Source organism: Rhinoraja longicauda, chromosome 30 (genome assembly GCF_053455715.1).
Source record: "Rhinoraja longicauda isolate Sanriku21f chromosome 30, sRhiLon1.1, whole genome shotgun sequence".
NCBI classification, from domain to species: domain Eukaryota; kingdom Metazoa; phylum Chordata; class Chondrichthyes; order Rajiformes; family Arhynchobatidae; genus Rhinoraja; species Rhinoraja longicauda.
Window position 1 is genome coordinate 5,821,463 of NC_135982.1, and position 12,990 is coordinate 5,834,452.

Genomic DNA, 12,990 nt, shown 5'->3' on the forward strand with positions numbered 1-12,990 from the left:
GAGATGTTGCCTGACCTGCTGAGTTACTCCAGCATTTTGTGATACCTTCGATTTGTACCAGCATCTGCAGTTATTTTCTTAAATATAAACTGCAATCATGGGAGGGAAGGGGAGGCTGTTGTTTTCATTTGCACAATGCAAGTTAGATTATTTTCCCACTGCCATTTTAATTCGAAGCATCATTCTAAGTAGACCCTCTATAAATGCAGAGAATGGGTATATAAGAGCAGCAAAGTATTCAAAATCAATTTTATTGCCAATAACATGAATAAATTATTAAACTCAGGTGGACAAAAGTATCCTGTTAAACATGCAACAAAGTATGCAGACTTCATATGCAAAGACATTTCAAAAAAAATCTTTGAATGTATTGACCTCTACTCCAGGAATTCACGTTCATCCAAAGTAATTAAACAATCATTCAACCTCATACAAAGACGTTAGTTAATACTGAAACACAGAGCAGATCTCAAGGGCATTCAGTTTCAGGACAACAATGTTTCAGAGTTCTGATACAGATAAATTAGGAGAGATGCTTGAAAACATGGAATACAATAACTCCAATTGCTGCCGCATAATAAGGCACAAAGTGCTGGTTAGGCAGCATCTCTGGAGAACATGGTTTCGGGTCGAGGACCTTCTTTAGATTTCCCCGTCGGAGAAAGGTAGGAGAACTCCTTCAAAGTACACAATCCATGAAGAGATATCATGGTGGGTTCCGTGAGACCCTCTCTCACTGCCAGTTCTGTGAGACCCTCTCTCGCTGTTCCCCCTCTATGACTCCTGCTCCGAACAAAACGTCACCATGTTCTCCAGAGATGCTGCCTGATCCGCTGAGTTACTCCAGCACTTGCGTGTCTTTTAACCAGCATCTGCAGTTCCTTGTATCTACAGCTGCCTTATAATCACCAGGAATTCAGCAAAGGTGAATTTTGCTTTCTAACTTTCTCGGACTACACGTTGATAAACTGTTACACAAAAATTCACAGAACAGATTTAGCCACCCCAAATTTGGTTGAAACCAAGTCAGGCAGATACTCAGCAGCATCTGGTAAAATTCAGAATGGGCAGTAAATCCAATAACCTGTAAATTAACTTAAAAACAAAGTGATGCACTTTGTAGAAAGACGGTAGGCTTTAATTCTAAGAAGTCTAAATTCTTAACATCACCCCCACTTTGGTATGCTGCTTTATAAAAGAAAGCAACTTTGCAGCCTGGTACGGGAACCTTCAATTGGTACGGATGTTCTTGCACCATTCGATGAGATCTACCTACACAGAATATCAATGCTATAATTGGATTGATGATGGCAGGAGGTTTCCCTTGGGTCAGGGGAATATACTCCAAAATATACATAATGGAGATTAAGGCATCTTTAATAAGGTTTCACACTGGTGGTTCTTGGATCAATAACTAGCTTTAGGACTTAGTCGTTTTAGACATAGGCTGACAAAAAACGGAGTTTTAGTGCACCGTTCAAAGATACCACACAGGTTTTAACACCCAATGATCTGCTGACCAAAACTGACAGTTCTGAAGTGAACTCAAAGGAATTGTTAAGTTTATAAATAACTGGTTCATACATCCAGCATCAATCTATGGGGAAGTTTAAAAACAGTTCTACCTGAATATCTGAAATATGAATATATGAAATATGAAATATGTATCTGAAATATGAAAATATAATAATAAATAATATGAATGTCTGATCTTGATCAACTATTGAAATACTTGGTGTGAAGAATGCCAGCGTGGAAGCCTATCCAAGCCTGCACTGCACCTCTTTGACTGTTTTTGACAATATTTCCGTACATTTTAGGCAGTCCAACATCTTCCATCTAGGTAGAAAAAAAGTTTTTCACTGTACCTCGCTCGGTACAGGTGACAATAAACTTAACTAAACTAAACTAAAACTCAACTAAGCTAAACATTTCTTATCTCTCTGAGCTGGGGATTTGATGCTGATATTAGCAAATTAAATCCCAACTGCAGAAAGTCACTGGCCATATAATAATTACCACTTTTGCGGTCGGAATTTTCCCTGGAGGCTCAGGAATCTTGTGAACACTGTATTTGGCTGGCTTGGGTCGTTGGACAAAAGGACAACCAAGTAAAGAATTACTGAAGAAGGGTCTCGACCCGAAACGTCACCCATTCCTTCTCTCCCGAGATGCTGCCTGACCTGCTGAGTTACTCCAGCATTTTGTGAATAAAAAGAATTACTGAGATCGAACACAAGATCGGCAGCTCTGCAATACTTTTCGAAAATCATGGGCTGCCACAAATACACGGCCAGACCTGCATAAACAGAAACAATGGAAGATCCACTGATTGCAAATCAGTCAAACTGCGGGAAGCTCATGGGAAAATCCAAACAAATGTACCCTGGAGAATAATTTCCCTCTCGTGCTAGGATGGACATTTCTGACTTTATACGCAGGTTAACAATAAAAGAAGTGAGCCTTCATGAAGCAACTTTAAAGTAACAGATGTGATGACATTGGTGGGCCAAAATGTCAAGATGAGCATTATGGACATCCTCCTGATTTACTCACTTGGGTTTTGTTTTACAACATAGAATTAAAAAATACATGCACTTTCATTTTTGGATAGTTAACACCAGATGTGAAAAGAAACAGGTTTTAGTTTAGTTTAGAGATACAATGCAGGAACAGGACCTTCGGTCCATCGGGTCCGTGCTGACCGGCGACCCCCGCACATCAACACTATCCTACATTTACAATTATTCAAAGCCTACAAACCTGTACGTCTTTGGCATGTGGGAGGAAACCGGAGGAAACCGGAGGTCCCAGAGAAAACCCATGGAGAACGTGCAAACTCCATATAGACAACCTCCCGTAATCAAGACCAAACCCGAATCTCTGGCTCTGTAAGGAAGCAACTCTACCGCTGTGCCAGCGCGCCATCCCCTGTGAGTGTAAACGCATCTAAATTTTTCTAAAGCATTAATGAAACTGGATATTTTAGATTTAGAGTTTACATGCATGTGTGTTCTTTTCAGATAATAAATTAACCGAGCCATACTGATAATGACATAATATGGTTTGGATTTCACAAAATGCTGGAGTAACTCAGCAGGTCAGGCAGCATCTCAGGAGAGAAGGAATGGGTGACGTTTCGGGCCGAGAGCCTTCTTACACTAATATGGTTTGGAAATTGTTAACAACCAATTTTCTTCACCTTACTTCTTCGCCAGGTCCTTGAGATGGCAGACAACTTGTTTCCATCCTGCCTCTGTGAATTTTAAGGTGACTGAGAAGGTCAATGTTGAACCACTACTCCACCACAGATGCAGGATGAGAAGCTGAATCAGTTGGAGAGGCTGTACTTTATACATGGCATGTGGTTATTTACAATGGGTTTTTATGTTTATCGTCACATGGATATGCCAACCTGAATGCCCTTCTCCATTTTGGCCCAGGGATTATCAGGAGTCAGTGGAGATTTTTTTTTTTTTCCAGAATAGGTTTTTAAACAGGCAGCCCAGTGGCACATCTAGTAGAGCTGCTGTCTCACAGCTCCAGCGAGCCTGGTTTAATCCTGTGTGCAATTTTGATCTTTTCCCTGCGTTGCATAATCAGCAAAATGCATAAACAGTAACAAAATCCGCTGTATAGAGGTCCGTTATTGCGAGGGTTTACTGTGTTGTATTTGTGGTAACTTTTCAATGCTTTGAGGTAGCCTAAGCCTTGTCTCAGAAGTATATGAGGGCAGAGATTAATGCTGCCTGATCGACCACATGTTTTGTGCCATGCCTGAGGTTTTTATCTTCAAACAACTTTATTGTCAATAGGCCAAAAGCTGCACTGGTGCACTGAAGGGGGCGGTGAATGTCTTCATAGATGTTCGCCTTGGTTGAGAGGCTTCTGTGATGTGGGGAAATACCACAAATTTTCCAGCATTTCACCGCCCTTTTATGAATCATCTACGTTTCTTCGCTGACGTACATGAATAAGTGCGAAAATGAGGAGTAGATGATATATTAATTTAAAGTCATTGGAATTTGAGATGATCAACTTCTCCACATATAAGAAAATAACTGCAGATGCTGGTGCAAATCGAAGGTATTTATTCACAAAATGCTGGAGTAACTCAGCAGGTCAGGCAGCATCTTAGGAGAGAAGGAATGGGTGATGTTTCGGGTCGAGACCCTTCTTCAGACTCTGTGTCACTTCTCCAAGTGAATGGAAATCTTATTCTATACATTATCAGCAACGTTACAGTATTAAATAGTTTGAATGTTCCTAAAGTTGGCTACAGCTGTGTAACAATTGGTAGCTTAATTATGAATGATACGAACAGACCTAAGTTCCTAAATGTACATCTAAAAAATTAAATTATTAGACAACTGGTGGCATTCCATGGCTTTAAAATCAGTTGGTAGATAGGATTAAACCAGAGGAAAAATACAACTCTTTAATATTTCAGTCCTGTTTGGACTTGTCGAGCACTTGGTCCCGACATGATCTTATTGAACAGGTGTAGTAACAGAAACCCCCGAACAACACTTGGGAACATATGTTAAGTAACTTTATTCTACATTGCCAAGAGAACATCTCCAATCCATTGGAGCCTCTTGAGGACAGAGGGAAAAATATAAATGTTGCAGTGGTTCCTATGCAACAGACATTTAGCAGCATATGTCTTTGCTTTTTGTTAAAAGGAGAATGTGGTGGGCATCAAGGGCCTTAAAAAGGCATTGATAGGCAATGGTTTTATTACAAAAATAGCCATGGATTAACATGGGAATTGTGAAGGCAAACTAGTATGGATACAATAAGGTACCGTTAAATAAACATTATGGGAAAATAGAATAATGGGCAATGCAGAGAAGATTTACACGAGGAAAGGATGGAAAGTGCTCCAAGCAGAGCATGTATGGATCCAAGGTAGACCCAAGACGCTGGCGTAACTCAGCGGGACAGGCAGCATCCCTGGAGAGAAGGAATGGGTGACGTTTTCGGGTTCCACAAAATGCTGGAGTAACTCAGCGGGACAGGCAGCATCTCTGGAGAGAAGGAATGTATGGATCCAAAAGGGCTGTCTCTAAGCTGTGAATCCTATGAAATAATGTTGCCTTCACTTGCTGAACAGCTGAGTTCTAAGTGGTGAAGATGCTCTCAGAGTGCTGTTGGGTTGGTAGCTCCAGTACTGAGACATAGTGATCAGGAGGGATTAGCTAAATGAAGACACAATGAACCGCAGATGCTGGTTTACAAAAAGAAAAAGCTACAAAGGGCGAAAGTAACTCAGTGGGTCAGACAGCAACTCTGGAGAAATTGGACAGGTGCATTTCGGGTCGGGACTCTTCTCCAACGCCGGAACGGAGAAGAAATTTTAACGGATGACTGTCATTCTAGTTGATAATGATTGTGGATTTTTGTGGTGTTGATAAAAGTTTTTGCCACCTTGGTGTGATGTTATTTATAAATGGCACACATTCTGGCCAAAATGCACAATGCCATGATATCAGTTAGACATCCAAATAAAGACAAAAATCTAAGGGGGTGGAGAGAAGACAGGGGTAAGCATTATGGTTGAAGTTTACATCCATTTTTGTCAGATACAATTTTACTTACCTCAAAGTTACACAGGTTTACTTTTAAAAAGTAAAACATGGCATATTGAATGCCTTTGACTGAGTACAAGAGCACAGCAAAGTTACTAGACGAACAAGATGGACCACTCCATTGAAATCGCCTATACTGTAGTCCGCCATTTTAGTAGGCAAAACCCGCCGTTCGCTATGCTTCTCGCAGTGTAATCAGTGTTTTGGGGTGTGATGATGTATGTGTGAGGCAGGTATTTTTGTAATAAAACCGTTGCCTATCAATGCCTTTTTAAGGCCCTTGATGCCCACCACATTCTCCTTTTAACAAAAAGCAAAGACATGTGCTGCTAAATGTCTGTTGCATAGGAACCACTGCAATATTTATATCAGTATGTGTGATGATACCATAAAAATGCAGAATATATCTCATCTATCAATTCACAGATTTTTGTTATTTTTCTTTAAAAATGTTTCTACAAGTTTCTGCCTACTAAAATGGCGCCGTGACATACTACAGTTTTTCGGGTCGAGTGGTCTATCTTGCTCCTCTAGTATCTTTGGCGCACAGCAAAAACATATTAATTTGAGAAAATTACCAGGTTACGTACAGAATTAGACATACCGGAAGACCTTCAAACTACTTGGAAGGGGCTGAGGGAAGACTTGATAGAAGTATATAAAACTATAAGAAGTCTAGATAGGGTAGACAGTCAGAGCCTTTTTTCCCCCAGAGTGGAAAGGTCAAAGACTTAATGGCATAGCTTTAAGATGAAAGGCATGTAAAGTGTAGGGCCAGCTTTGTTTTTTTGCACAGAGGATGGTGGGTGCCTGGAACGTGTTGCCAGGGGTGGTGGTGGAGGCAGGTATGATAGTGGAGTACAAGAGGCTTTTAGTTAGGCACATGGATAGGGAGGGGTATGGATCCTGTGCAGGCAGATGAGATTAATTTAGCTTGGCGTCATGTTCGGCTCAGACATTGTGGGCCAGAGGGCCTGTTCCTGTGTGGCACTTTTCTATTATCTATGTGCTCACCATAATTAGTGGAGCACTTGACCCAAACAGTAATATGATGAATTGTTTCCACACATTTGCAAGCTAAAAACGCAAACGTTAGGTGCAGTACAATTCATTGGACTTGGCTACTTTAAAATCAAATAGGTGTGGAAAATATTAGACATTGAATCTCAGTAGACTTTTTACTATACATTTTACCAACACATTTCTAATCCAAATTTTCTCTGGTAAAACAATCATACTTTCCTTGCCAAATTTAAGTTCATAAGTGACAGGAGCAGAATTAGGCCATTCAGCCCATCGTCTACTCCGACATTCAATCATGGCTGAACTATCTCTCCCTCCAAAACCCATTCTCCTGCCTTCTCCCCATAACCCCTGATAACCTTACTAATCAAGAATCTGTCTATCTCTGCCTTAAAAATATCCAATGACGTGGCCTCTACAGCCTTCTGTGAAAATGAATTCCACAGATTCATCACCCTTTGACTAAAGAAAATCCTCCTCATCTCCTTCCTGATGGAACGTCCTTTAATTCCGAGGCAATGTCCTCTGGTCCTAGACTCTCCCATTTAAGGCGCGTGCATCTTGATAGACACAAAAACCTTGAGTAACTCAGCGGGACAGGCAGCATCTCTGGAGAGAAGGAATGGGTGACGTTTTGGTTCGACACCCTTCTTCAGACTTTGAGTCAGGGGAAAGGGGAACGAGAAATATAGACGGCACTTAGGACAAATCGTCCCTCCCCCACCCTAGTTGTCTTACTAGTTTCACTGCCGTCCTGTTAAGATCCACCATCTGTATAACTCGTTATCACCTATCCCACAGCCAACAATGGACCATTGTGGGCTCCACATTTCCATGATTATCATTGCTTTTTGCATAACTTCCATTCGACCCGAAACGTCACCCATTCCTTCTCTCCAGAGATGCTGCCTGTCCCGCTGTGTTACTCCAGCTTTTTGTGTCTATCTCCGGTTTAAACCAGCATCTGCAGTTCCTTCCTACACATCTTGAAAGCAGGTCTGTCCAATGTGTCTGAGAATACGTACGGTATGGCACAGCAGCAAGGTATGGAGGCTGTACCAGGTGTGGTTGGATGGCAGGTCCTATTTCCTCATCACTGCCAGTATTGGACTGCTGGAGCGCAATCTCCACTTCTTCATCTGTTAAGCCTATGGAGAAAATAAATAAAAAAATAACATAAATAATTGTCACCCATGGAAGTTCAAGCCTATCATTGTGCGCCAATGAAGTGAATGAACAGAGCTCAAACAAAGTCTCAACAACATATTTTGATTTAAACAACGATAAAAAAAACTGGCATCATTATATTTGTTATCATAGGATTCAACTAAAGATTCAAGAGGTTCCTAATGTTTTGAAAATCCAAGCTGTTCTGAATATTCAAAAGCTAAAACAAGTTTAATCATTAAACATTCATTCCGATATTTCAGGTAATTTGTTCTATGCTGCTACCAATCATTTTTAAATTAGCTGTAGCATTTCATTCCTCGAGATAAATAGAGGCAAGCAGCAGGAAATCAAATGGGTACTAAAATGGAAAGCTCACCAACCACTTATTCTAATTCATCCATATATAAGGCTAGGTGCAGCTGATTCACCCAGTAGCTCACATGAATGGGATATACTACAATGAAAATATTAAAATCATCAAAACAAAAATAAGTGCATTCAAGCTGGAGTGGTAGAGGCAAGGAAACAGGCCCTTTGGCCCAACTTATCCTTGCCGATCGAGATGCCCCATCTAAGCTAGTCCCATTTGTCCGCATGGGGCCCATATCCTCTAAACAATAGACAATAGACAATCGGTGCAGGAGTAGGCCATTCGGCCCTTCGAGCCAGCACCGCCATTCAATGTGATCATGGCTGATCATTCTCATTCAGTACCCCGTTCCTGCCATCTCCCCATACCCCCTGACTCCGCTATCCTTAAGAGCTCTATCTAGCTCTCTCTTCAAACCTTTCCTGTCCATGTGTCTTTTAAATGCTGCCCACATGAATAATACTTCCACAAAAAGAAATTGCAGAGTTTTAAATGCAGGAGATAAAAATATTAAAATCGTGAACTTGACTCTGTGACTTACAGCTTTATTTAATTGAAATGAAAACAGGGTGTGGGTGACATGGAAGAGTGTTGACTATCGATGTACTTGCAAGGGTTCTACAATTTTAAAAGAGTTTGCCTGCCTCAGTACCATGCCTTTTCAAATTAAACCTAGCAGCTGACGCTCCTGGCTGAAGTTTACCTTCTTCATCCTCTCCCTGCTATTTTACACGTCAAATTCCCACCATCAATCCCCCAACCTACCTAACTTCCTCCCCGACCCACCTAACTCCCCCACCCCCTCCCACATCTTCGCCAAGTCTTTCCACATTCCTTGCGACCGCCCCACTCAGCACGAAGTGCAAGATTTTCCAATCAACACTGGAGCCAGGCTAATGCCCTCAGAATTCTTAAGAGTGGGTTACTACCTCAGTCAGCGCTGCATTAAAATAAGCATGGCACATTACATTTCATGTATCTCATCTCAACCTCAAATGGCAATTTGCATAAATAAACTGCAGAATTAAAATGGATACATAATTCTTAGAATAAATCAAAATGTTCCCAAATCTTTTAACAGAAATAATAGATACCAAAGAGTAATTAGAGGACTGCAATCTCATCAATGAGTACAGGAAGCACAACAGCTGTGATAAGAATTTATATTATACAAACAGCATAGAAAGCAAAAAAATCTTGGATTTATATGGCAGTTTTCATAAGCAATGAAATACTGTAATGTTAAATTAGTCATTGCCACAATGTCAGAAACATAGCAACTAAATAGTGTGTATTGGCTCCCACATGTAATAATCTGAGCACATCCGGGACATATTTCAGAATGTCAACAAAAACTGGCCAGGAAACCAAGACTACTTTTGTGTTTTTCCAAAATAGTGCAAAATTATTCTTTGTGTTCACAGTCAAGTTAAAGTCCCATCTGGAACAATCGTTTGCACCTCCAACACAGCAGCACTCCATCAGTGTTCCATTTCGAGTGCCCGTCTAGTTTATTGCAGCCAGACCTTGCGGGATGACAAGTGAATACATAGCTTTCTGTCACACGTTAAGGCATACCTAACATTCTGCACATGGACCAAGATGAACTCATCCTAATTGTTTTCAGAAATCAAACATTTCTCAGAAATGGGAGATGGTATCACAGTCTTATAAAGCATCAGGTTTTTTTTCACTTAATTTGCAGAGCAGTGCTGTTTTTCCCTTCCCTCTCTGGGCTCAAATTTCATAGTATGCCCTGGGATCTATGTTCAACATCTATATTGAAGGTACAACAATTGCGGCATAAACATGACAAATGCAGAGACTGATAAGTCAACCGATTACTGGGAAATAACTGCATTCACATTACAATATAACAATGCACGCTGGGATTTGAAAGAACATATAGAATTATAATTTATCCATATTTTAAGTTATCAAAATAAAAGTCCAATCTAACAGTGTTATATGACAGAAAGTAAACCCAAGGGAAACAGCACAGGAAAGCAAGAGATCAGAAAGCAAGAAATAAGACTAGCTGAAAATCCCAAGTGGTAGTCTGAAATTTGCAACACAATATATTTTGCCATAGAAATAAATGTCATTTTGTCAAAAATCTAAATGCTCAAATTTCCAAACAGCTTTAACCTATTCACTTTAATTTATTACTTTATACGTATTAATATAGAATTGATAGTTTATTAGCGCTGGATAAAAATGTATCAAAAAAATTCTCATTATCCAATAACTGCCTATAAACATGTTCAACACTTACTTCAAAAAGGAAATTATTTTACATTTGTTTCATTAATTCTGCATTTTGTGCAAAATTCATTACAATGGACAATGAAATTTCATTTGTACGTCATTTATCTACTGCAGCAATGATAAAAGAATAATTCTTCCATAATAATCCTGCTACTTAAAGAGTCCAAGGAATATGTTACATGTTTTTGGTCATTTTAAAGCAAGGATCAGCAAAGAATCTGAATGCTCTACTTCAAACTGAATTTTCCAAGCAGTTCAAAAATTGACCAGACTTTTGTAAAATGTGACAGGAATATTCATTTTTATTAAGATATATGAAAGAGAAAAATCTTAAATTTGTGTTGAAGTCAACATGTAAAAAGCATTGCCTTTGTGTTAGATAATAATAAACATTTAGAGTTATTCAGCCCCCTCACACCTGCTGCACATTAAGTAACATCAGGGATGATCTTTTACCTCAGCACCACTTTGCAGCAGTCACACCAAACTCATGACTTCCCTTGATATTTAAAAACAAATCTACCATTACTGCTTTGAAAAGACTCAGAGACTGAGAATGCTCAGTGCTCTTGGGTTGAGAATTTCAAAATATTCATAACCTCTCAGGAAACAGATTTCCTCTCATCTCATTCCTGAATGACCTACCCCTTACCTTGAGACTATTCCACAAGGTCCCGACCCAAAACATCACCTATCCATGTCCTCCAGAAATACTGCCTGACCTGCTGAGTTACTGTAGCACTTTTTGTGTTTTTTGTTTAGCACCTGCAGTTCCTTGTCGGCATTTCGGATCGATTTTTTTTGTTCTGCTTGGGCCATATCTAATGATCACTTAGACCAGTGGTTGTTGTCCACCACTAACTGGGAAGTTGGTGATGAGCAACCTTCTCGAACTGTTGTAGTTCAGTTGGTGAGGGCCCACTCTGAATCCTGAATTGGGGAGGGAATTCCGCAATGGTAACTCAGTGGTGGAGAATAAACAGCGAAATATTTCCAAGTTAGGGCAGTGTACGATTTGAAGGAAATCATGGGGTTTTGATGCACTCCTGATCTTGCCCTTCGAGATGACACAAGGTTTAAGTTTGGAGATGCAGTTAAAGATGCTTTGATGAGTTGCTGCAGTCATCATGAAGGTTGCACATGGGTGCACAAAGCCACACTAGTAGATCTGATGCTTCACAGCTCCCACAACCTGGGTTCAATCCAGACTCTCGATGCTGTGGAGTTTACACGTTTCTCCTCTTCCTTCGCATGGTTTCCACCCACGTTCCATAGCGGTGGGGGCTGGTAAGTCATTTGGCCTCTATGAATTTCCCCTAGTGTGTGGGTGAGTGGCAGAATCTGGATGGAAGTTGATGGATTGTGGAGGGAATAAAACGGGATTAGCACAAATCATCAGTGTGGATTTGGTGAGCCAATGGGCCTGTTTCTACACTGACTCAATGAGAGCAGTCATGATGCCCCAATAATGGGTGGAGTGAACGCTGAAGGTAAACAGAGATATCACACGTACAGACTGTTTTGCTCTGGATGCTGACAAGCTTACTAAATATTGTTGGAGTTGCAGTAAATTAGACTAGATGTTCCGGGAACATTCTTTCACCTCATTCATGGAATTTAACTGGCAGACTCCCATCAATCAGACTGATGAGATGGTGTCAGTTTCCAAGTGCCAGAGAGGGGTTAACAAATCTGTCACTATTATTTATGAAAGGTATTCTTTGGATGAATATACATAGGAAGGTTCAGTACCAACTACTAGCCATCTATCTCCATTCAGTCTAGATCATTAGCTTGAGGTAAAATGTTTCTATTCTTACTCTGTTCAAAACACAGCTGATAAGCCACTAATATAATGCCATAGATGTGTTTGTAAGCCTTCTGTCCAGCACGAATTGGACAAGAATGCTCTGAAAATGATACGCAATGACCTTAATCCTAACTTCTGCACCATGTCAGACACGAAACCAATTTAACATGGAATATGCAGTTTTACATGAAGAGTCTGTCATTAGTGAAGCAGAATCTTTGCATGTTCCCAAAGATAAGGCCCCCGTTAATTTTGCAGGTCTGCGATGTACAAATATGATGCATAAACTTAGCCTGGGTCACTTCTGCTCTGCCTCCCTGTCCCTGACGGAGAAGCTCACAATTGTATCTGCATTTGTTCTGGAACAAACAACATCTTTTGGAGCTCTTAATCGCCGTTTAAAGCACACTGCCCAGTTGCTAATGCGGTCCAGCAGTAGGAATTTAAAATACAAACCTGTTTATCTTTGCATTTATCAGGGTTTGATAGTGTATTTGTGTTAGTAGGTCATAGAATCTTCAAATAAGTGAAGTTGGCCAGTATATAGTATACGCATTAAGCACTTACATTAGGGTAGAAATAATGGGCATGAACTTCATCACTATCGAGCCAATAATGACTTTGCTCTTTGCTGTTTTTTATGGGATAAACTCTACATCCCATTGCTACCTATCATGTATCACCTATTTATTCTGAAAATATTTATAATGCACTATAAACACTTAACTCACACAAATTCACTCAATAGCATCCATTAA

The 12,990-nt window shown here is 40.2% G+C and overlaps 1 protein-coding gene across 1 annotated transcript in view; it reads right to left on the minus strand.

The window, feature by feature from the left end:
• Window positions 1–12,990, minus strand: part of pex14 (peroxisomal biogenesis factor 14) — a 247,389-nt gene that overhangs the window by 104,865 nt on the left and 129,534 nt on the right. The window contains exon 4 of the mRNA XM_078425303.1: window positions 7,640–7,762. Coding sequence (XP_078281429.1) covers window positions 7,640–7,762 — 123 coding nt within the window. The remainder of the gene's footprint in view (window positions 1–7,639; window positions 7,763–12,990) is intronic.